Below are 24,656 nucleotides of genomic sequence, written 5' to 3'. Positions count from 1 at the left end.
CGTGTATGTTCTCAATCCATGCCTCCATTCTATTTCCAAGATTCTGGATCATCTTTACTATGATTACTCTGAATTCTTTTTCAGGTAGATTGCCTATTTCCTCTTTATTTATTTGGTCTTGTAGGTTTTTACCTTGCTCCTTCATCTGTGACATTTTTTTTGCCGTCTCTTTTTTTTTTTTCTTTTTCTTTTTTTTCATGAGTGGGATTGTGTTCCTGTCTTACTGGTTGTTCGGCCTGAGGCTTCCAACACTGGAGTTTGTAGGCTGTTGGGTAGGGCTGGGTCTTGATGCTGAGATGAGGACTTCCTGGAGACCTCACTCCGATGAATATTCCCTGGGGTCTGAGGTTCTTAGTCCAGTGGTTTGCACTCAGAGCTCCTACCACAGGAGCTTTGGCCCAACCCCTGGCTTGTGAAGCAAGATCATACAATCCGCGTGGCGCAGCAAAAAAAAAATGGAGAACAATAACAAAGTAAAAAATAAAATTAGACTAGGAAACTAACAGATATGTTAGAAAAAATATAAAAATAAAAATATAGATGAAACAATAATCGGAAGGTAAAATGGAACCACAATAGTAAAAAAGAGGATGAGGAAAAATAAAAAAAGGTTGAAAAGGCCTTGGCTGTGGAGGGCAGGACCTAAGCAGGGACAAGGTTTGGGCAGTGGGTGGGGCCTATGCTTAGGACCCACAGGGCTGGAAAAGGCCCTGGGGGATGTGGGGGGTGTGGCTTAGGTGCAACAGAACAGAAGGGGCCCAGGCCTGCCTCCTGCCTCTGGTCTCAGAGGGCGGGGGACCCCACCTGGGAGCCCAGCAGGCTTCCTGGGTTTGAGTAGGTGGGGCAAATGCCCTCCGCTCCTCTCTGGCTTCTCTAGTCCTGGAGGTCCTGTCTGACCTGCCTCTCCTGATCTCTCTGGCCTCCCTTCTATGTCCACAGGACCCACTCAGCCTGGAGGGGGCTTTGGAGGATGGGGGACTGGCCTGGGAGCTCAGCAGGCTCCCCGTGCCTGACTGGGCAAGGCAAACGCCCTCCACTCCTTTCCCGCTCCTCTGGTCCTGAAGGGCCCCTCCGGCCTGCCTCTTCTGTTCTCTCCTGGCCTCCCTCCTATATCCCCAGGCCCAACTGGGCCTGGACGGGACCTCTGAGGGCATAGGACCCGGTTCCAGAGCCAGGCAGACTTCCCCGGCCGACTGGGCAGGGGAAACGCTGGGCCAGCTCCCCCTGATCTGAGCCCCAGAAGGTCCCTCCAGGCATGGAAACCCCTCCGCACCTCTAAGCCACCCCTCGGGGCGCCGGTCCTGTCTGGCCTCCACTTCTCCTCCCCTGTCAGTCTGCCCACATCCTACTGGCTCGCTTGGGGTTTTTTCCTGTCTCCTTGGGCGTTGGGGTACCCCACCAGCATCCAGCAGGTGCCCTAGTTGTGGGGAGACATGAACTCTGTGTCTTCCCACACTGCCATCTTGACTCTGCCCTATCCCATTTCAGATTTAATTTTTAAATTGGGTTCTGCTGACTTAAAATAATTGAGACTGTCTAAACTTAGAAAAAGAAAAAAATAGTGAACTAGGGGTAATTTACAATCAAACACTGATATTTCAATAATTCACTTATCCAGTACATATTTATTGAGCATCTATTGTACGTCAGGATGGGGGAGGAAAGAAAAATGTCCTCTACCTTTCTAGGTTCTTCTGGCTGGTGCAAGAACTAAAGAGATGTTAGACAGGTTAATAGGAGAAAATCAAATTTTAATTACATGCATTCAGTGATTCCATAAGGATATGGGGCCCAAGGACAAGTCAGACAATTGAAGCTTATTATGCCATCTGAGAGACGGAGAAGAGGGTAGGGGGGACTTCAAAAGAAAGAAAGGCAACTTACAGGAAGATGAAAAAGAGCAAATGTTTGGTGAACAAAAGTTTGCTAGTAAATACATATTTGCTGGGCCACGCAAAGTCAATAGGACCCAGAGAGGACTTTGATCAAAGAGGCATAGCTAAGTTTCCCCCGGTCTACCACACCTAGCTCATATTATACTTTAGTTATTTATGGTGATAGTGCCTCTTCCTGGAACAGGCCCTTTATCTAAATTCTTTTAGGCAGTAAAGGGGAGGAGGTAAAAGCTCTTCCTGAGCTTTTTGTTTTTTAAAAACAATCAGCCCCAAATAATCCTCAAGACAAAGAGACATATTTGGGGGTGGCAAGTTTTGTTCCCTTACATCAGGCACTGAGAAATCATACATGGTTAACAAGATAAAATTCTTGCCCTTAGGAAATTTCCAGTTGAATAAGTAGACATTATTATATAAATGGCAAAATATACAATACAATGCATATATACATGCTATAAAGAAAAATAAAGAGGGACAAGGAGATAGGATCTAATGGGTAGTTACTTTTGATAAGATCATCAGGGAATGTCTATCTCTGATAGGAGGTGGCATTTGAATATATTCCCTAAATATGTCACTAGTGAAAAAGCATTTCAGACTGAAGGAGCAATAATTTAAAGGACGAAATGAGACTGGTGTATTCAAGTAAGCATTTAAAAAATCATATAAACAGAGAGGAATAAGCACAAAGGCAATGGCGGGTTCGGTCAGAAAGGTAACCAGGAGTCAGATCATGGAGGGCCTCATAGGCTGACATAAGGACTTGTTCTAAATTTGATGGAAAGCAACAGAGGGAGTGTTAGGTTGCACCGCACAGGCCTGCAAGCCGTGTACTTGCCCAGCATTAATACTGAAGAAAGAGCCCTGCAGTCAGTAACAGAGACATCAATGATTTAATAGGTGGGGGATCTTACACGTCTGAAGAAAGAAGGTCTTGGAGTGACACCCCATCGTGGACGGCAGACTGCAGGCAGGACATGGCAGCAGCCTTCCCTCTGGGGCAGGAGAGGGAGCTACCAGTTATAGGGGGAACTGACCTCAGGTTAGCTCATCAGTTAACCAGGTGAACCAGCAGAGAGGCATGTCCCTTCTAGCCCCTTGGGCTAACGACCTTCACTGGGCATATGTCTTCCCCTTTGATAAACTATCACAGTGGAGCCCTTCTGATCTAAAGATTAGAGCAATCACTACTTGGAGCCATGGTAAAAGTACATAAGCATTTACTGGTTAGGCTCCATGATTAAGAGGGAAGGTCAGTCATATGAGTACGGTGTAGGTGAAGCAGGGACTGGTCGAGCAGGAGATGTACAGAGAGCAAGAGAATAGCCATCTTAGGTGGCCTGGTCATACCGGGAGAGACTGATGTAAATGTGATTTATATTTTTAAAAGCTCACTCTTGGTTGTTTAGACAATAGAATCGGGCAGCAGGGAAGGTTGCAAAAAAGTTGCAAGAGAGAGAGTAGTTTAGAGGCCTGTTCAATAATATAGGAGAAAGAAGATGGTGACGTGGACTAGGGAGTCGCAGTAGAAATAGGGAGAATGAGTAAAACACAGTATACATGTTGAAGGTAGAAGCCTAGAGGACTTGCTGATGAGTTGCATGAAGGCTATACAGAAGACAGAATCAAGACTGACTCTTCAATAGTTTACCTAAGTATCCCTCTACCTGGGGCTCCATTTGTTAAAATGAAGAAGATGGAAGATGGAGCAAGGCTTGGTGGGGGAAACAAGGGTTCTATGGTGGGAATGTTTACCTGTTTAACATCACAAATGTCAAATAAGTTAGAGCTCACAGAAGGTCAGAGGTGACTTAGTAAGCCTCATGCCTACACGGCCCACATGTTGCGATACAGTTATTCCCGAGAAGGAAAGGGGGAGCAAGGAAACGGTGGGGAAGGAGAGCGCTTAAGCAAACAGTCAATTGCAGGGAACACATCTCATGTTTCAGAATCTGTCACATTTTTAAACCTAGCAAATAGCAAAATTGAGGGTCTGCTCTGACAGTGTCAGATTTTGTGTATCTGTTGTCAAACATATCAGTCACTGAAGATAAGAGATGAAAAAAACTACAAATAAATGATTACAGAAAAGGAAATAGGCTGATCCTCTTTCTTAGACAGTGGTTGATTTATTTCTAACAATATAGTGCTGTGTTATAGTTGACATGTTTTTTGTACTGAGCCTAGACAGTGAATCTCAGATTGTTGAGCTCAGATGTGAAATGTGTCACAAGTATTACAAAGTTGTTACTACAAATTTCATGAAAGTGTTAAAGCTTACTATTAATAAGTCTTTTCTCTGTTTGGACCAGGGTTAATATATCGATACAATTCCCATACATTTGCTTTCTGCAGTGCTTCACTGGGAGAGAATGAATGGGTTGGGATGACAATTAGTAATTCATCTGGCTTGTGTAAATGTGCTTAGGTATACGCTACCCATTTGTGCTCTGAAGGTGGCAAAATTTAAGAAATACTAGTTTAGACAATTAACTGCCTAGACTTAGAAATGTTAAGATGAACTATTTTCAGGCCTACCTTACTAATGTGCTAAACTTAAATGTGTTAATAGTCACCAGTGTCTAATAAATGAGGCAAGACAACATTTCCTGAGTTCTCAAATTCTGAACACTGAGCAATTTGACTCATAGCTCAGATAACAGGTAGATTCTAAACATGCCACTTTCAACAGGATTTAAAGGAAATCCACAGAGCAGCATGTATTTGTGACTTTTACCCCTCTCATTTCCCAACACAACTCTTCCTTTTCTTAGGAATAACAAATTTCCTAAGAAAAAAACTGTACAGAGAAGAAAGTCATAATTAGATTTGATTATTGGCTTTTCTTAATAGACAATGAAGCCTATTCAACCATCACAATCCCAAGCATCCAGGGCATCTCGCAACAACTTGAGTCTTTGCCATATTTATATGTGTACGTTCCCTAATCAGATTCAAATTCACATCTGTTCCAAGCTCTTTCATTCTACCCTCCGGAAATCCCTAGGCATCATTAGCAAATTCTCCTTAATTTCTTTTCTGAGTGTTTTGTTTTGTTTCTTTGTTTCTTTCCTGAGTGTTTTAGCTCTAATTGAAACTTGGCTATATCTTGAAGGACACTCTCTCAAATGGGGGTGATTTTTCTTTCACACTCCACAACATACAAGCCTGGAAGTGTCATCCTTGTTTAAAGCTACTTATACCACCTTCCTTAAAATCCCAGCTTTGAGTAAGTGATACCGCCTGTTTCCCGAATTCATCTGCTGTTGCCTCCCAGGCATCGCATTTCATTAAATGCTGCCTCATTGATGATCAGGAAACACTGACTTTGTTTCCATCACTCTTCCATCATCCTTCTTGCATGTCTCAATGCCCACATGGATAATCCTTCAAAATGCTTGAGAGGCCCTGATCTCCTTAGTTCTAGTGTTCTTTTCCATTGACCACATCCAGACCATAGTCATACGCTGGACATTGTCATTCCCAATAACTGAACCACCCAGAAAGGTCTTCGTGTCAAGCAGTCCACTTCTTGTTTGTAACATCCTATCTGTACAGCCTTGTTCCACCACTTCTTCTGCTTCAACAATACTTCAACCTCCTCTCTGGGATCTCCAACCTATTAATTCTACACATTTTCACAGCCACTCCTCCTCTCATATCCTAGGTCCCCATTTCACCCAGGTTAGATGATATGGGCATCACTGTAATTATTTAATAATTCCCTTCCTTTTATCTTCAACTACTTGGCCCTCTCTCCATCATTCTCACTCAGCAAAACCTCCACACTATTCTATGCCTATCCTGTGCCTGCACTGACTTACTAATGGTATAAGTTTTAAATTTATGACCATATAGTTAAGTGGGCCCCTCTGCTGTGCAGCAATCATACTGTATTTCTGTTATGATTTTGCTCTCCCACCCTCTAAGACAATTATCTCACAACTCTCCTCTTCTCAATCTCAGCCATTCTCTACTATCTCGTTTCTTAATTTGAAATTAGAGGTTGCAGAGAAAAATGGACATCTTAATCCTGACAAAATCAAGGTTTCCAGACATTACTCATTTTCGGTGACAATGGGAAATAAATTATAACGGGTATTTGATATAATAGCCTTCATGTGAATACAGGATATGAATATAGTGTGTGATATATAAGATGTGAATATGTATGTAATCAGTATATCTAAATAAATAAATTGTATACAAATATACCATATTTAGTTTTTAAAGGTATATATTAATAAATTGATATATAGTGTATAAATAATATAGTATATAATTATTGTTTATTAATACAAATTTAAATTCCATTAATGTATATATTCTTCATAAACTTAGGATCAAAACAAATGCCTTTAAGAAGAACAAAGTGTACTAAGTATTTTGAATGTACCAATTCAGTTTAATTCTTAAGCATTTATTAAAAATCTAGAAAAAAACAAATCCCTAATAAGGATCTCTAATAAGGTTTGAGGGATTTGTAATTTTTACATTGTTGAACAATGAAGTTATCGAGTAACATAGGATTCAACAAACTGCAGCCTATGGGCCAAATCTGGCCAGCCATATGTTTTTGTAAGTAACATTTTACTGGGACATAGCCATATTTATTAATTTATATGCTGTCTATGGTTGCCACTCTCTTGCAAGAGTTGAAAAGTTGCAGCCAAGGCGGCATATGGTTCACAAAGCTGAAAATATTTTCTACCCGATCCTTTACAGGGAAAGTTTGCTGACCACTATGATATTGATTATGGAGACTTCTTTACATGATTAAAATTCTTTCTAATCACAGATTTTTTTCACTACAGATAAGAGGGAGAGGCAAAGTAACGATACTTTAAAAGGTAAAGCAATAATTTCTTCTTAAGTAGTCAAAGTAATTGAAGCAAAATAGAATGGTAATGGAAAGGCCTGCATAATTCAAGTGGTTGCTACAGTCTTTATTTTGTCATCCCCACCTCAGCCTAAGCAAACAGCGTTGTAAATGACTCAAGCCCATGCACGTAAGTGTTAGACAGCTTGGGCTGCCATAACAAAATACCATAGACTGTGTGAGTTAAACAACAAAAATTCATTTTCTCACAGTTCTGGAAGCTATAAATCTGAGTTCAGGTTGCCAGCATGGTTAGGTTCTAGCGAGAGCTCTCTTCCTTTCTTCTTGGCTTGTCGACACCCACCTTTCGCTGTGTCCTCATGTGGAAGATAGAGATCTCTCTCTCTTCCTCTTCTTATAAAACACCAAAGCTAATGGATTAGGACTCTACCCTTATGACCTCATTTAACCTCAATTACCTCTTAATTACCTCCTGTCACCAAATATAGACACAAGGAGAATTAAATCTTCAACATATGAATTTGGGGGAGATACAGTTCAATCCATAGCAATAAGAATTCATGATTTGGGGTATATCCAAATTTCTGCTATAGACATGGACTACTGGTTTTGCCCAGGAGAGGAATTTTGCTCATCAAGTTTCATACCATTTACCAGCTGGCTTATTAGTATTAATAAAAATTAACAGGTTATATCTCAATGTACTTAAGAAGCTAAATGATCCTAAATGCTATCAACCTACCAATTATTTTACAGCTTAGTGACTATTTTTCTGTCTGTAAAATAAAAAGAATTGCTAAACTATTTAAAAGCTAAAACCATCCTATTTTATACTATTGAAGACACTCTCTAGGTCACTCATGAATTATTTCCCATACGAATATAGAACCCACAAGGAAAAATAATAAAGCCAATAAAGAATAAATCTAAGTTATAAACCACTAAAATTCCTCCAACTGAAAAATGGCATTTGGGACTCACCATCTCTCAAAATTACCCTTTAAAAAGCTTAAACGCCCTAAAGGCTTCACTTACAACTACCATACTGGATTTGCTCTGCTTGTATATTGCAACCTCCCTTACTAAAGTTTGTTTCACAGTTCAGTCTGTTTTACATTTCAAAGTCCATAAGCAGCAGCATCAAAATTCTCAGAGACAGGAATGAAAAATCTCGAGACTAAAAGATGGACCAGTAGTCCATTTTACATTTGAAATCTCAAACGTTTTAGTCTCAATCCTAGATCCCCCAGTGTCATGGTAGATAAAGTCATAATGTTAAAACTTTTAAAAATAGCTGATTCTTTTTTAATGAGAATGCCATTTTTTTTCAGCTTTTTTTTTTTAACATCTTTATTGGAGTATAATTGCTTCACAATGGGGTGTTAGTTTCTGCTGTATAACAAAGTGAATCAGTGATAAACTTCATTCAAATGATTATATCACTTCTACATTAGCTAGAATTTTTTTTCTAACATTCTTTTTACTTGGTAATAATCTCCCAATATCCATCCAAGTTGAATTTTATACGGTTTGCTGAGGATTTGTCTCCTATATTTGACAAGGGAGTGAACAAAATACGTACACCTCACTCAGGTTACAATAGCACATCTGCTTCTCACCTTACAAAATTATAAGTAGATATTCTATGGTTTACAGCAAGGATGTTTATTACCCTTTATTATCTGATAAGATCAAAAGACTTTAATGCCAAAGGCAAAGGGATGCCCTGATTATGATTACCACTTAGAATTCCTAAACCTTAGAAATGATAATCAATAAGTAATCATGGCAAATCTTTACAGTGGAAACATCTGAAAAGTTCTGAATTGGATAAGGAACACTATGACAATTATACTGGAACAAAGAAAAGAAAAAAAAATGTATTCTGACTCTTTCTCTCCTAAGAGCATTTTGTCTTAATTGACTTTTAGATACTTAACCTTACTTTACATAACTATCCCTCAGTTTCTTGAAATGAAGCTATTTGGAAAAACCTTCTGATCTCAATATAAGCTATTTTAGCTCTCAAGTTTATGGCATAAGTCACCTTTCTTTTAAAACTGCCTGATTGGCAGTGCTTCTGTCAGCAGTAATCCCCAGCCTAGACTTTAATGAAATGGTCCTCCCTTTCTCTAGGGCTTCGGATAGCAATTTGGCTATAATTAATTCCAGATTGACCAATGGCCAGTGCAGGAAGTAACTCACTCTCAGAAGAGGATTATTACAACCACAATTTTGTTCTAAATACAGCTGCTCCATCTAGAAAGCACAGAAAATACAAATTATTTATCTTGCTATGTTAATTTCAAATGACCAAGAAAAAGAGAAGGAGGCATAAAAACATTGTTCCCTTTCATTGTAGCTACACAGAAAAAATAAGCCACAGGGGGGGAGAAAAGAAACCTCATAGTTTTTCAAACTTGTCACAATTTTCTAAACTGTAGCTGAAACTGACATCAAAACTTCATTTGAAGTCCTATTGTAAAGTAGTAAACTCTGTTGATCCTCCCTTCAAAATATTCAGAATCTGCCCATTTCTCACCACTCCACTGCTATGACTCTGGTCCGATACAGTATTAATTTCTCGGATTAATATAATAGCTTATCTATGCTTTGGGTTTGACTCCCCTTCTCCCAACAACCTGTTCTTCATGAAACAGCCAATGTGATCCCTTAAAAAATATAAGTCCTGCTATGGACTGAATTATATCCCCCAAAGTTCATTCATTGAAGCCCTAACTCCCAATGTGATGGTATTCGGAGATGGGACCTTTAGAAGCAGGTATTCCGGTTTAGAAGAGGTCAAAAGAATAGGGCTCTCATGACGAGATTAGTATTCTCATAAGAATAAGCACCAGAGAGCTTGCTTTGTCTCCCTCTGCCATGCCATGAAAACATACCAAGAAGGTGGACATCTGCAAACCAGGAAGAGAGCTCTCACCAGAACTCAACCATACTGGCACTCTGATCTCAGACTTCCAGCCTCCAGAACTGTAAGAAAATAAAATTCTGTTGTTAAAGCCACCCAGTCTATGGATTTTGTTATGGCAGCCCAAGCCACTAGAGCAATGCCTTTGCTCAAAATAAAAGTGAATGTCATTCAATGGCTAACCAACAAGATCCTTCACCACCTGGCACAGTTACTTCTCAGACTACATCTCACCCCACTCTGTCTCATTCACTCTGCATCAGGCACACTGGTTCTTCAACAAGTCAGATACCCTCGTCCTTAGAGTTCCCACACTCTTTCAGATTTTGAATCAAATGTCACCATTTTCAGCAAGGCATTCCCTGACCATCCAACCTGTTTAAAACTTCAACCCCTCCCCCCACCAATACTTCTGACACTTGCTTCTCTGCTTTATTTTCTCTAGAGTACTTATCACTTTCTAACATTACATACTTATTTTATTGTTTGCCTCTCCGCCCTATTAAAATATAAGCCCAGTGAGGATGGGGATTGTTGTCTCTTTGGTTACCTGCAGATTCTTCAGTATCTAATAGAACAGTATCTAGTATATAACAGGTATTTAACAACGTTATCAAATCCATGAGTAAAGGTTGTTTTCATTTCCAAGAACAACAAGAGATCATAGACAACTAGATACTTATTTCATTTTCAGATTGCAAAATCATCCCAGGTACAAAGTATGGCCTCTTAATAGCCTCAGTCTAGAGTCGCCAAGATAATAAACCAAAAGCTCAATACCTCTTCTTGGTATCAACTCACCCATTTTTCACCAAATATTTCCTTTACATAAATTCTAATCGGAAAGCGGCTGCAACTATAACTAATTCAACTTTCACCTCTTTCACTTGTATTTACCAAAAAAAGAGTTTCCTTGGTAGATTAAATGAACATCACCATTATTTCTTTGTTTATTCTGTTAAAAAGAAATCATATTTTATTTCATTCACAAAGTAGCCAAAGCTTTGCCTTTTTCACCTTTCTAGTGTGGTAAAGATAGTTAAAAGAGAAAGAAGTCAGCGATTACTCATTCATTCAACAATAATTTATTGATTGCCTACCTTGGGCCAAGTGCTGTTGTAGGCAGAGAGAATAGAGCAGAAGACAAACAGACAAAAACATGTCTGTTCTCATAGAACATTCACATTTGGCAAAGGAGGAGAGGTAGCTTGGAGACAGATAATAAATAAAATAATACATAAATAAGATACATATTAAGGAAGATAATAGAAAGTGCTATGGAGAAAAGTAAATCAGGGAAGAGAGATGGGAAGTGATTGGCAAGGCTGCAATTTAAGTAGGGGGATCAAAGAAGACCTCACTGGAAAAGGTGATATTTCAGTCATGCACATATCTGAAGGAAAAGTGTTCTGGGCTGAGGGAAGAATGAATGCAAAGACCCAAGGCTGGCACATGCTTGGTATGTTGGAGAAAAAACAAGGACGGCACTGCCGCTGAAACAGAGAGAGCGAGAAGGAGAGAAGTAGGAGATAAAGTTGGAGTAGCAGCAAGTGGCCAGATTCTCAAGGGTCTTGCAGGCCAAAGAAGAATTCTGGATTCTACTCTATTATTAATGGGAAGCCATTGGAACATTTGAGCAGGAGTGCGACATCACCAGGTAAGTCCAATATCCTTCCCAAGAACTCAGTAAATTCAAGTATCTCACGTGCTCATCCCACTTTAACTTCACACTTCAGTGAGGCTGAACTCTTCACCCAGGCAAGAATGAGAGTAGTAGCTTTGGAAATGCAGAGAAGTGATCAGACTCCAAATATGTTCAGAACGTGGAACCAAAAGGATTTGTTGATGGTTTAGATGGGTAACATGAGAGAAAAACACTACAAGTCTAAGAATTGTTTTACCTGAACAACTTTTGAAGGGATGAAGCTCCCGTTTACTGAGATGGGGAAAAATATGGAAGGAGCAAGATAGTGGTTTAATATCTCAAGCTAAACATGAACATGTTAATTTGAGATATTCATTAGGCATCCAAGTGAAGCTATCAAATAGTCAGTAGAATGTAGAAGTTTGGAGTTGAGGCGTAAGAACCAGGCTGGAGATGTAAATTTGGGAATCCAGCATCAGCAGATGGCATTTAAGCCATGAGGCTGGGTGAGGTCACCACCAACATAGGTATCAAAGGGAAGAGATGCAAAACCGGAGTCCTGGGGCACTCCAGTATTAAGCAGCTAGAGAGGGGAAGAGGAGGAAAACCTGGACTCAGAAAGAATGTCCAGTAAAGAAAGACAAACCCCCCAAACAGGAAAATGTGTTGCCTTGAAAGACAAGTGAAAAATGTGTGTCAAGGATTTGGAGAGAACAACTGTGTCAGAGGCTGTTGACAGCTCAAGATGAAGACTGAGAATTGGCCATTGGATTTAGTAATGTAGAAGCATTATTGAACTCAACAAGAGCAGTTCTAGTATAGTGTTGGGGGCAAAAGCCTGATGTAGAGTGCACTCAAGAGACAAGGGAAAGCAAGAAATTGGAGTCAGTGGAGACGGACAACCCTTTCAAGCAGTTTAGCTGTAAAATAAAGGAGAGAATGGTATAGTAGCTGCAGTCAGTGTGCCTGTGTGTGATTAGGCTGAGAGAAATAGCACTATGTTTGTAATGCTGATGGGGAAAGACCCAACAAAGATGGAGAATTGAAGATCCAGGAAAGAGAAGAGAGAATTGCTAAAGGGATGTCCTTGAGCAGGTGAGAGAGGATGGGATCAGGTGCACAAGAGCAGGAGGTGTCCATTACTGGACCAACACCACTCGACCCATATTAATAGGAAAGAGAGCAGAGCGTATGGCACAAGACTCGTGCAATGACTACATAAGAAAATGTTGAAAGTAGTTATTTCCTAGCTTAATGGTAAAGTTGTAAGGGCCAAATACCTCTGTTGGAATATGTAAAACAATGCCTTGGAGGCATCTATAAATAAGCCCTGATTAAGTTAAGCACTTTCTAAAGTTGCATTCATTTTCAGGATAAACAATATTTCACAAAACCCTGACTGAATTAGTGAAAATATACTTAGGAGTAAATCCAAAGTTATGAAGCTCTGAAATTCTTAAAACCAGAGAAGGAGGGAGGAGGGCAGTAAACAAACTGAACAAGTAACAATATTGGCAAACTAGCTAAATAATAAAAAACTGCTCTTTAACTAGACTGTAAGCTTCTAGCAGAAGAGGCCACTGTTGCTGAGTACAATATACATAGTAACTACTCAATAAATGCTGTTGAATTAGTTAATTCAGTTCTATAGCTGGTTTGTGTTGCATAAAATTCTCCACCCAGTGTACTTGTGGTTTGCTAGTTTATAGCAGTAATAATCTTATGCATCATTCCCACTAAAAGGCATTGCTTTCATTGATTTGTTTATTTCTTTTTTTGTATTAGTAACTGAATATTATAAACATTGAGCATCGTATATATGTTTTGTTTGCTAGTACAATCTTGGAAGCGTATAGCATGTAACAGCTGCAAAACAGCTTAACAAGAACAGTTAAATGGCCATATTATAGAATAATTAATGAAGGGGGAAATGCCTTGCTAAATTGTGTTAAAATACTTGTTAAATATTGAAGTAACTGTGTCTGTTTGGTGGTGTTTCAGCACAAATGGTTATCAGAGTGAAGGTTAGGAACATATAAAAAATATTTTCCATTAAAAGACATGATAACTATTGGGTTGATGAGAAAATCACCACATGAAGGGTTTTTCAGAAATAAATTGCCGTCATAAAATTGGGAGACTATAGTTATTTGATTCCAAAGAGGGGGAAAAGGATAGTCATTTGAAAAAACTTATTTGAAAAAACCAGTACCTGGTAAACCAGAAGGCAAAGAACTGCCTCATCTGATTTCCTAAGAAATGCACTAGTAATGTTAACCTACTAGTTAACTAGAGATCCTTATGTTAGTCTCCACCAAGAAACCACATCATTAAATAACTCCAGTGTATATTCAAATATTTTTAGGGATTCTGGTTGAAGGAAGCATCTTGGGAGTGAACAGACATTATACCTAATTAGACCAGACTATACAAAGAGCTTCTAGAGATTTTATCTTAAAAAGCAGTGTTAACTTGAGGCTATCAACAAAACATATATATAGTACTCAACATTTACCTAATCAAAAGGAAGGCAAGAAAAGTCATCATTTAAAACAATTAAGCCTCAAATAACTCAAGTATGAGATGTATAATTAAAATGAGAATAGTATTATACGATTATCATCTCAAATCAAAAACAACAAATATACCCATTACTTAAAGAAAAAAGATACATAACCACACAGAGTGAAATGTATAGCAGTCAATACAAATATTTTATGAAGGAAGAAACTCCAAAGCTTTACTACTTGCAAATAGCAAATCATCATCACCATCAACAACATCACCTCCATCATCATCACCACAATAAAGAAATGGATCTACCTGTGATAGCTTAAACAAAACTCAGTCATTCAAGCTAGCCTCTCTTATTCATGAACTTCAATAGGGCAACTTATCCCATAGCTTATCTGTTCCATTATAGAAAAACAGACTCCATCAACATAACACACGGAGCCTAAGGTATCCATGGCTTTCCCCACCACACAATTCTCAAAATAATTTCTCCCCTTTCTTTTCCACGTCTGATTAAATTTGTTTCTTTTTTCAGGACTTTAGTAAAGATAAGCCTTCTTTTTATGTCCCTTTCATGCCTACAGCATCGTGCAATGATCCCACATTCTTAACTACATGGTTCTACATTTTTGCCCCACAAAATTTTGGAGCTTGGTTATATTCGATATAGTGTGAGTCCCTAATCCATTAATTCCTGTAAATATCATATTCTCTCCTTAACGAAATCACAACCTCCTTGAAGCCATAAATTCCTGTTACAAAATACCTGTGCTCCCTCTACAATTACAGCACTGTGCCAAGGAAGTAACAAATTCTTCATAAAAGCATGGTGCCCTGAAAAGAAGCAATCAAGCAAACTCCTTTATGAAACGTATTGATTTACAAAGTAGCAGCAAAAGAAAACTGAAAACTATTATAATCAATTGAAATCTAAACAGGATGAATAACAAAATATTCCAATACAAATCTGAGTCACTTTATCTGCCACCTAATTGACTTATAAAAAAAAAACTATCATGAAAAAACATTTAAAATACTCAAATATATCTTCTGATTGATGAAATTATGAGTTATAAGACAAGTGCTTATTTATTTTTTTAAAAAATTTTCTATAAGGACCATATATTACTTTTTAACATCAATATGAAATTTAACAAAAATAGTTACTACATTATTCCTCTAGCAATCAGATTACCTAGTTTATTAAGGTGACCCATATTTTAATCTCTGAATTCTCAAAGTTTCTGGAATCTGTTTCATCAGAATCCCAAGAATCTGGAGCCAGAGAACCTGGGTTTGAATTACAAATCCACTAATTCCTGCTGTGTGATCTGAGTACATTACTTAGTGCCGAAATTTCATCACCTAGAAAATGCGAAAATAACAGCCACTACCTCAAAATGCTGTAATAAAGATTAAATGGGGCTTCCCTGGTGGCGCAGTGGTTGAGAGTCCGCCTGCCGATGCAGGGGACACGGGTTCATGCCCCAGTCCGGGAAGATCCCACATGCCGTGGAGCGGCTGGGCCCGTGGGCTGAGCCTGAGCGTCCGGAGCCTGTGCTCCGCAGCGGGAGAGGCCACAACAGTGAGAGGCCCGCGTACCACAAAAAAAAAAAGATTAAATGGGTTAGAATGTACGAAGCCCTTAAGAGTGGCCCACATTTAGTAAACACAAACCCATTTGTTTTTGTAGTTGTGGTCAGTAAGTTTTGGGGATAAGAGGAAAGGTAAGTTAATTATAAGTCTATAACAACCTTCTTTTAAAGTAAACCTCCATGTCTCAGACAGTTCTCATGAAAATAGGGCACAGAGCTATAGAAAGGCTTGCTGTACTGTATCAAGTAGATTCTATACCTCACATTACAACTTAACAACAAGAAAGAGAAAATCTCTACAAACCTCCTACTAATAGTTTTAATTACCTAATGGAGACATTTAAAAACAAATCCTTACACAGCATACCCTCCTGCCTATTTGGGCTTTAAAATGTTAAAGGAATATTCTTATGCAACAAGGAGAATTAATATTGTCCCACCTGCAAGCATCAGAATTCCTCTTAGGGAACTACTCTGATACACTACTTGGAGCGGAAACTCAAATCCTTAGGGCTGAGCTAGCATAAGATGATACAATGGCAGAGAAAGTTAAGACTATTCAGCATTAGAAATGAAAAAAAAAACATTGGGAAAGAGCGCAGATATTGCTGAGTTTATGACAGAACAGCAAAGTGATTTTTAAGAAAAGAAGGATTCAATATTACATTGTAAGGGTTTGTTTGGGGTTTTTGCAATGTAATGCCCTGACATTTACATATGCGCACATCCCCCCAAAGCACCAGTAGAGTCAGCTCAACTGGTGGAGGTCTGTTTGGGGTTTTCTAATGCAAGTCAAAAAAAAGAGGCAAGTTCCACAACTCCCTTGACATCTGGGACAGGGACAACCTGTGAGGTAAGGATGTGATCTGTTCACAGAAACAGTTCTTCTCAAGAAGTGAGCATTTTTAGAACACAAATATTTCTCCTTCCCTCTATTTCCAGAACCCTCCCCATAGGGAATTTTCAGAAATGCTGATCTGTGATCTGTACTCACTGTCTCTAGTTGCAGCATCCACCCCATTTGCTCTTGAACACACCCATCAGGTTTTTGACCTGAAACTGCTCTTGCCCAGGTCACACGGTAGCCTCAATGAATGATCAGTTCTCAGCCCTCATCTATCTCGACTTACCACAATTTATTATCTGCTTTTCTGTGAAATACTTTCTTCACCAAAGGCCCAGAACGTCTAATATACCTATTTCTTTAGTGCCTTAATCACTTGCTTCTTCTCAGTAGCCTTTACCAGCTCCTAATCTCTCTAACTGCTAAACGGTTCCTATTCTCTCTTTTTTTTTTTTTTTTTTGTCTGCATTCAGTCTTCATCGCTGTGCGCGGGCTTTCTCTAGTTGCGGGGAGCGGGGGCTACTCTTCGGTGCGGTCACTGTGGTGGCTTCTCTTGCTGTGGAGCATGGGCTCTAGGCGCACAGGCTTCAGTAGTTGTGGCGCACAGGCTCAGTAGTTGTGGCTCACAGGCTCTAGAGCGCAGGCTCAGTAGTTGTGGCACATGGGCTTAGTTGCTCTGCGGCATGTGGGATCTTCCCGGACCAGGGATCAAACCTGTGTCCCCTGCAATGGCAGGCGGATTCTTAACCACTGCACCACCCAGGAAGTCCCTCCTATTCTCTTTTCTACCTGCTCTCACAGCCTTGGTGATCCCGTCCAGCCTCATAGCTTTATACCTCATAAAATGCCGGCAAATGTATATCTCTAGCTGGATTACTCAGCCAAACTCCGTATTTGTAAATTGAACTGTCTACTTGAGTTTCTTACAGACATCAAGTTGCCACCTAAATGTTTAATAGATGTATCAGTCTTTAAAATGATATCTTTCCACAATCCTTCTCTCTCAGTAAATGGCAATTCCATCCTTCTAGTTCTTAGGCACAAAACCTTGGAATCACTTGTGGTACGTCTCTTTCCCCCAAATCCCACATCCAGTTCATCAGCAAATTTGCTGCCTCTCCTTTCAATATATGCCTAGAATTAGACCACTTCTGACTACCTCACACTTAATATCCTAGTCCAAGCAATATCAAATTTTCCCTGAATTTTGCCATAGCCTCTTAACTGGTTTTCATGCCTCTGCCCTTTCCCCTACAACAGGATCTCTCAACCTCAGCATTATTAATATCTTGGGCTAGATAACTCTTTGTTGTAGGAGGCTGTCATGTGCATTGTAGGATGTTTAGCAGCATCCCTGGCAATAGTACACACTCCACCAGTCCCCCTTGAGTTGTGAAAAACAAAATGCCTCCAGATATTACCAAGTGCCTCTGAGGGACAGAATCACCCCTCAGTGGAGAACCATTGCCCTACAGCGTATTCAACCTAGTGACAAGAGTGACCCTTTTATAACAAAAGCCAGATTATGTAATACCTCTGCTCAAAACTGACCAATAGATCTCCATCGTACCCCCCACAAAAAAACAAACAAACAAAACAACAATAAGAAAACCAAAGTCCTTACCACAGCCCGCTGGCTCTACAGGATCTGTCACTTACCCACTAACCCTTGACCTCATCTCCTATTTCTTACCCCTTTACTCACTCTGCTCCAGCCCTATTTGCCTCTTTGCTGTTTCTCAAATACATGAACAAAGTTCCCATCTCAGAGTCTGGGCACTGTGTTCCCTCTGCCTAGAGTCCGCGTCCCATGATATCCACTTGGCTTACTCCTTCACTCCCTTAAGTTCTTTGCCCAAAAGTCAGCTTCCCAATAAAGCTTTCCATATTCATGCATTTAAAACATTCAGCCTTTTCCCCATGCCCCATGTGCTCCCCAGACTTCCTATCCCTCCATTCTAGCTTTATTTTTAATGGCACTTATCTCCATCTGACATGCTATATGTATCCCTAATTGCTTAAATGTCTGGCTCTAACTAATAGAATGTTAAGCCCCAGGTGGGAAGTGATTTTTGCCTTCTTTTATTTGCAGCTGCCTCCCAATGACATAGACAAGTGCATATGTGAGGTACTCAATAAATGGTTATTAAATAAATGAGGGAAGGAAGGAAGGGAGGAAAGAGGGAAGGAAGAAGGAAGGAAGGGAGGAAGGAGGGAAGGAAGAAGGAAGGAGGGAGGGAGGGAGGGGAGGAAGGAGGGGTGGGAGGGAGGGAAGAATAGGTGTCTTGGAAACCGTCTTAGATCTAAAAAGTCAAGGCAGATGCAGCTGATATCTAGGATACATCTACATTCATCATTTACAAAGACTGAGTTAATGTCCATAGAATTCATTTAAAATATAATTTGTAATGTACAGTAGAAAGTAAGGATTTGTCAAAATGCTGCTGTGCTTCGGAATTTTTATGTAGGGAGCATTTAGAAAGTATATTTATAAATCCATTAACATATAGCTCTAAATATTTAAAGGTATATTAAATAAGTAGAACTTCAAGAGAAATTTTACAAAGTGCAGGGGATGTGGAAACCCCCCTAGATACATAAAAAGGAGTGTGCTGGGATTAGTCCAATCATTCAATTACATACACCAAAAGGTAGCTTAACAAGTAATAGTAACAGTGAACAAAGCTCTTTTCTACAGATGAAAGACTGCATAGTTCAATTGTGAGTGAAAGAGAGGAACAGAAATGCTTCCTGCTGCAAGCTGACAGTTACATGGAACCCCCTGAAGTTATAAATTGAGTTCCTCTACTAATTACTGGTCTGAAGGGGAAAAAGATTCGCATTTTATTTCTCTTGCTGAACGTGCAACATAAGCACTCGTGAATTTTACATTAGGGTCAAGCTGAGAAGTTCCCAGCCTGTTTTACCTGGTGTAGAGAACAGTGTCACCCCCATGCAAATGAAGTCAGGTCTTCCTTTCTGCCTTGGGTGCCTACCAGGGAGATTTCAGTGTAACAGATTCTAATAGGGAAGTTGATATAGAGGGGAAAATAAAGAAGGGAGAACAAAACAAAACACAGATCCTATTTGAAATAAAATTTTGTTTAGAAAGTTGAAAGAAAATCTTAGGGATTCTAAGAGCACATGTTTCAAAAGACCTCAGAATTTTGTAATATCACTCATTAAAACTGTATGCTACACCCACTGATAACAATATCAACTATTCTATCTACTTTCTGAATCACTGATTATAAGACCAATAAAGCTACACAGCAGGCAGGTACTTTAGTGAAATAGGCCCATCTCCAGAGACAAGAACCTGCGGTTCAAATGCTAATACTTTTGACCAGGTAAGCACTTTATTTTTGTCAATGAGTGATAACTTTTATGTGGATGCTGATTAACAACACTCCTGAGAAGGAAAATGGAGCGGGGAGGAGGGGTGAAGAACAGAAAACGGTTGTGATATTAATATTTCCAAACAGGTTTTCTGAGAAGAAAAAATAGCTTCAGCATTTCTAATGGGTATATATATACCCTTTCTAACTTCCTGGAACATCACAGTTCACTCCCTGTAAAAGCAGCAGCTTCATGCAAATTAGGATAACAAAATTCATTCATGTACTCATTCAACAAATAATTATTGAACCTACTCACTTTGTAAAAGAAAGAAATGTAAACATATTCATGGTGAACACAGTCTCCATCATTGCAATTTTCCTCCTCTCTTGTTTTTATTCTATTTACTGTAACTGTGTACTCAAAATATGACTGAACAAAAATAATCTAATGGATGACTAATACATTCAGGGCTGACATGTGAGAATTAGGAAACAGAAACTAATCAATGAGTGTCTTCTTAGTGTAAAATATTGTATAGTTCTGGGAGTCATCAAGACCTAGCTTGAAATCCCAACTCCTTTTCTTACTGGCTGTCTGAGTAAATGAAAGCCTCCCAGGTCTCAATTCCCTTATGTGGAAAATGTTCTAACAGTACCTACCCACAGAGCAGTTGTGAAGATTAAACAAGATGTTGGCAAGCACCCCTCCATAGTGATTATTCAACAAATTAGCTATTTGAGTTATCTTTCGGAATCTTAAACTCACATAATGCCTGTCTTAATTCCTATGAGCACTTTTTGGCAAGACTTAAAAACACTGAATTTTATTTTACCTCTTCAGAAGAAACTGTTTTCTGTGCTCATCTTCTCTAAAAATATAACCCTTAGAATTTTCCATGTTTCTGGATGTCTCAAATAAATGCATGAAGAAGAAATTCCACCTTCAAGGAGCCCTTACAATAAAATAACCAAGGAAATTCTTACCTAGTTTTGGCAAGGAATAGGGCACTTGGAAGTAGTCTTCATAAAATTCTATTAATCTCTTTGTTATGTGGAGAGCGTAGTCCCCGGATCCTCTTCTGATAGCATCAGGTCTTGCATATAAGCGTACCTAATTAAAAATATATAGAAAAGTTACTTTAGCCTTTTGATCCTCCAATTTTATCTTCCCTGCATATATGAGCCTATACAAATCACTGAATACTGCGAATATTAAGCAGCATTCTTGTTCATATATCAAAGCATGCTGTGGCTGAAAGAACCAAACTTAAACAATTAAAGTAACCAAGTCGAGCAAGTCACAGCCTCCCAGCTTTACAAGTTGACACAGAGATTTATATTGCATCAAAATAAATATTCAAAGTTATCACTTACATGTGCTTGCTAGAGATAGGAAGGTACGGTGGATTAGTATAACGGTTTCCTGACTATGCTGAAAGCAGGAGGGATATGGTGGCTTGGCAGGAGAGAAAATTCATGGTTTGTTAAAGTTACACTGCAGCAAGCTTTGGAAGTATTACCAGGCTGAACAAAAAAAAACAACTTACGCCTCTTCTTTTCTTTGGAAGCAACTATCCAATTGTCCTTATTCCCAATATGCAAAGTAGGATAGAAAACTTTTCATGTACATAAATGATTGCCATTTTGGAAGGCTGTCTGCAACCGTCGCCGGCTTCAAAACCAGCTGAAGTAAGTCATATTTCTAACACAATCTGGATACTTAATATTGATTTTCAAATCAAGCATTGTATATTATCTAGTCCTTGGCCAAAAAGGAGCCTGAGGCAAAGAACATAAAACTGAACAAAACTAACAACTGTACAGAAAAGGTTAAAATGAGATTAGTTTTCTTAAAGCTTTCATAAAGCTATCTGGCATCTTTCTTTCCAAAGGCTAAATCTGTTTTTCACAGATGTGGTCCCTAATCCTCATATCAATTCTGTGAATAAGAAATATGTATTTTGTGGAGCAGCGGAGAGCCCGGGAGGTGGGTTTTACTCTTGCTCTGCCACTAACCAAGCTGGGAGATATTGAACAAATTACTTAACCTCTTTGGGTCTCAAGTGTTCTCATTTATAAAATGAAGGTATTAGCCACCAGCTGGTTGCTAAAGTGCTTTTCAGTTCTAAAACACATTACTTCCAATCCCATTTTACAGATAACAGAGGTTGTGTTCTTTGCAAATCACTAAAAAAGTAAATGGTTTACTTGGTGTTTAGAAATGGATCTTTATATTCAACAGGAAGACAAAAGAGAGCGGTACTCAATCGTATAAAAATGGATTATACAGTTAACTCTTTATTATTCTTGCTTAAGGAAAGACAACAGAGATGTGTATAATCAAAAAGAGCAAAAAGTCAAGGAAAACACATTCTGACTTTGTTAGAAAGACCTGTAATTCAGTAAGATGTTTACTAAATTCAATAACAATTATTTACTGAAATTGTGAAACGACTTCCCATCTTACAACCAAATGAAATATCAAATGTAGTTCACAGTTGCCTACAGTTTTGGTTGGCAGGACTACAAACCCCAAAACTGTCAGGAAACACCACCTGCAACAGCAGAAACTACCACTCTCAGAGAGACAGTGGTTAGGACCCCCTACCCCTGACGTCAACTGCTTATAAACATGCAATGTCTTAAGTTCCCAAAACACAGACCCTAAGGAAAGTATGAGTGTACAGGTGATTTATCAAGGAAGTGTTCTCAAGGAGAAACCTACAAGGGAGCAAGGAAAGCAATATAAGGCAGCATAAAAAGCCAAGCAAGGGTGTAATTTCAAGTGAAGTCCTGGCCTCGGCCTGATCCTACAGGGAGCTCTAGAGTGTAAATTGCACTGGTGAGTTTGTGCTGCCTTGAAGTAAGAGAGCTTCCATATTCCTGCATCTCAGTCATTGGATACTGGTTACCCAGGAGAAGGCATAAAATCCCAGGCACTTGTTCTTGAAGGATCTGGATGATGCAGCTCCTGTGGTCCAAGGAGAGTCCTTGGGAGAAGAGGTCAGGTGTGAACTGTTAGAAGCGAAAGAGCGAGAGCTGGGTGATAAGCACACCAAACAGGAGAGGAGATCTGGTCTGTGCACCAATAGCATATGCCAGAGACAAGAATCATTCATTCCTGCATTCACTCATTCAACAAATATTTATTTGGCATCTGCTTTGCACCAGGGCCTGGACTAAGCATTTTTAAGTGATGAAGAAGACATGTTCTCTAACCACAGATGGTACAAAGCATTATTGGGAACAAAAAGCAATGAAAATGTAATCCCCATTCTCAAAGAGCTTCCCATTAATAAAGGTAAATTAGATAATAATAACAGATAATGATGCATGCCATATGAATGGTAAGCCATGAGTGCCAAGCGGATACTGAAGAGAACAGATAGTTTTCAGAAGGTTCAAGGTGAAGTAAATAGTAGATTCATGTTAAAACCATAATCAGGACCACTGCAAAATAATGCAGCAAAAGGTCACTGATTTTACTCAAAAGGAGCATCACTGATTTTAGTAGAAACACAGCCATTCCTGTCAATCAGCTCTACCTGTTAGTCAAGCTATCTGTAGGCCCAGACAAGAGAAGCACAATTAAATCAATCTGGTTGTCAAGATTTGATGGAAATGATCCAATCTGAGTGAGAAGATAAAACGTACAGAGTCATTTACTCATTTAAACATTTATTACACGCCTGCTGTGTGCCAGGCATTGTACTAGAGAGCAGAAATAGAACAATAAAAATTTCTGCCAGAAAGTAAACAAAATATTTACTCTTACTGCTCTTAAGAAGCTCGCAATATGTGGAGAAACAAACAAATAAATCAACAGCAAAATACAATGTGAGAAATGTAACTGCATTTTGCCTTCCCTCCCATTACAATGGACCCCTGTAATATAATGGAATGAACTCCCATTACAAAGGACTGAGCTCCTACCCACGGCCAAACCCTCCACATTCTACCCCTCCTGCCTTTTCGAAGACATTCTCAAAATTCTCCCCTTTATCTCCCATATCACCAATTTATGCTTCCATACTGGATCCTTTTCATCAGCAAACACATACTCTGTTTCGTTTCCTACGTTTAAGAAAAATCTTTGTTGACCACAGTTCCTCCAGCTATGGTTTCCAGCAACGGTCCTTGAAAGAGTTTCCTATGTAGTTAGAATTAACATGTAAGTTAACATGCAAACTAGAATACTTTCAAAATAAACAGGAGCACTTAACACCCTGAGACAATAGGTATAAGTAGGGTGCTTGCCCATTTATATACCCTGTTTCTGGTCTCTCTTGAAGTCACCGCAACAAGGCTTGCATCCCCACTGCTCCACCAAAACTGCTCTCATCAGCATCACTTATGGCCCCAGGATGCCAAATCCAGCCATCCAGCCGTCAGCTCCCAGTCTTCAACGTGCTTAACCCATCGGCAGCATTTGACACAGTTGATCATTTCCCCTCTTTCAAACACTTTCTGCACTTGGCTTCTATCTGGTTGACCACTCCTTCCCAGCCTCCTGGCTGATTCATCCTCATCCTCTCCCTCATCCCTCTCACTTCTTAATGTTGGAGGATGTCTGATTTTAATCCATAGACATCACTTCTTGGTCTACACTCAGTCCCTTAAAGACAATATGGAGTCCCATGGTTATAAATATTATTTGGATGCTGAAGACCTACCCCATAATTCCAGACTTCCAACTGCCCACTGGACACCTCCACTTGGATATCTAATAAGCTTCTCAAAATTAACACATCTAAAATCCAAATACTCAATCTCTCTCTCTGTCTCTCTGTCTCACAAACACACACTCACACACATACATACCTGCTCCTCCTGAAGCCTTTCCATCCAGCTGCCCAAGCCCAATACCTCAAAACGATCCTTGTTTTCCCTCTTTCTCTCACACTCCCAGGTTCAACTGGTCATCAAATCCTTTTGGATCTACCTTAAAAATATACCCAGAATCCAATCACTTCTCACAACCCCCCCACCACCATCCTGGTCCAAGCTTCATTCATTTCTTGCCTGGATGAGTGCTCTAATTTCCTACGGATGC

At 39.4% G+C, this 24,656-nt stretch overlaps 1 protein-coding gene across 1 annotated transcript in view; it reads right to left on the bottom strand.

Annotated features, from left to right (window-relative positions):
- The window catches only part of TRHDE (thyrotropin releasing hormone degrading enzyme), a 385,919-nt gene that overhangs the window by 245,293 nt on the left and 115,970 nt on the right, over positions 1 to 24,656 (bottom strand). The window contains exon 3 of the mRNA XM_029205012.1: positions 20,588 to 20,714. Coding sequence (XP_029060845.1) covers positions 20,588 to 20,714 — 127 coding nt within the window. The remainder of the gene's footprint in view (positions 1 to 20,587; positions 20,715 to 24,656) is intronic.

The sequence above is a fragment of the Monodon monoceros genome, unplaced genomic scaffold (genome assembly GCF_005190385.1).
Source record: "Monodon monoceros isolate NGI ecotype Baffin Bay Population unplaced genomic scaffold, NGI_Narwhal_1 Super_Scaffold_6, whole genome shotgun sequence".
Classification (NCBI taxonomy): domain Eukaryota; kingdom Metazoa; phylum Chordata; class Mammalia; order Artiodactyla; family Monodontidae; genus Monodon; species Monodon monoceros.
This window is presented reverse-complemented; position numbering and strand designations above follow the sequence as displayed.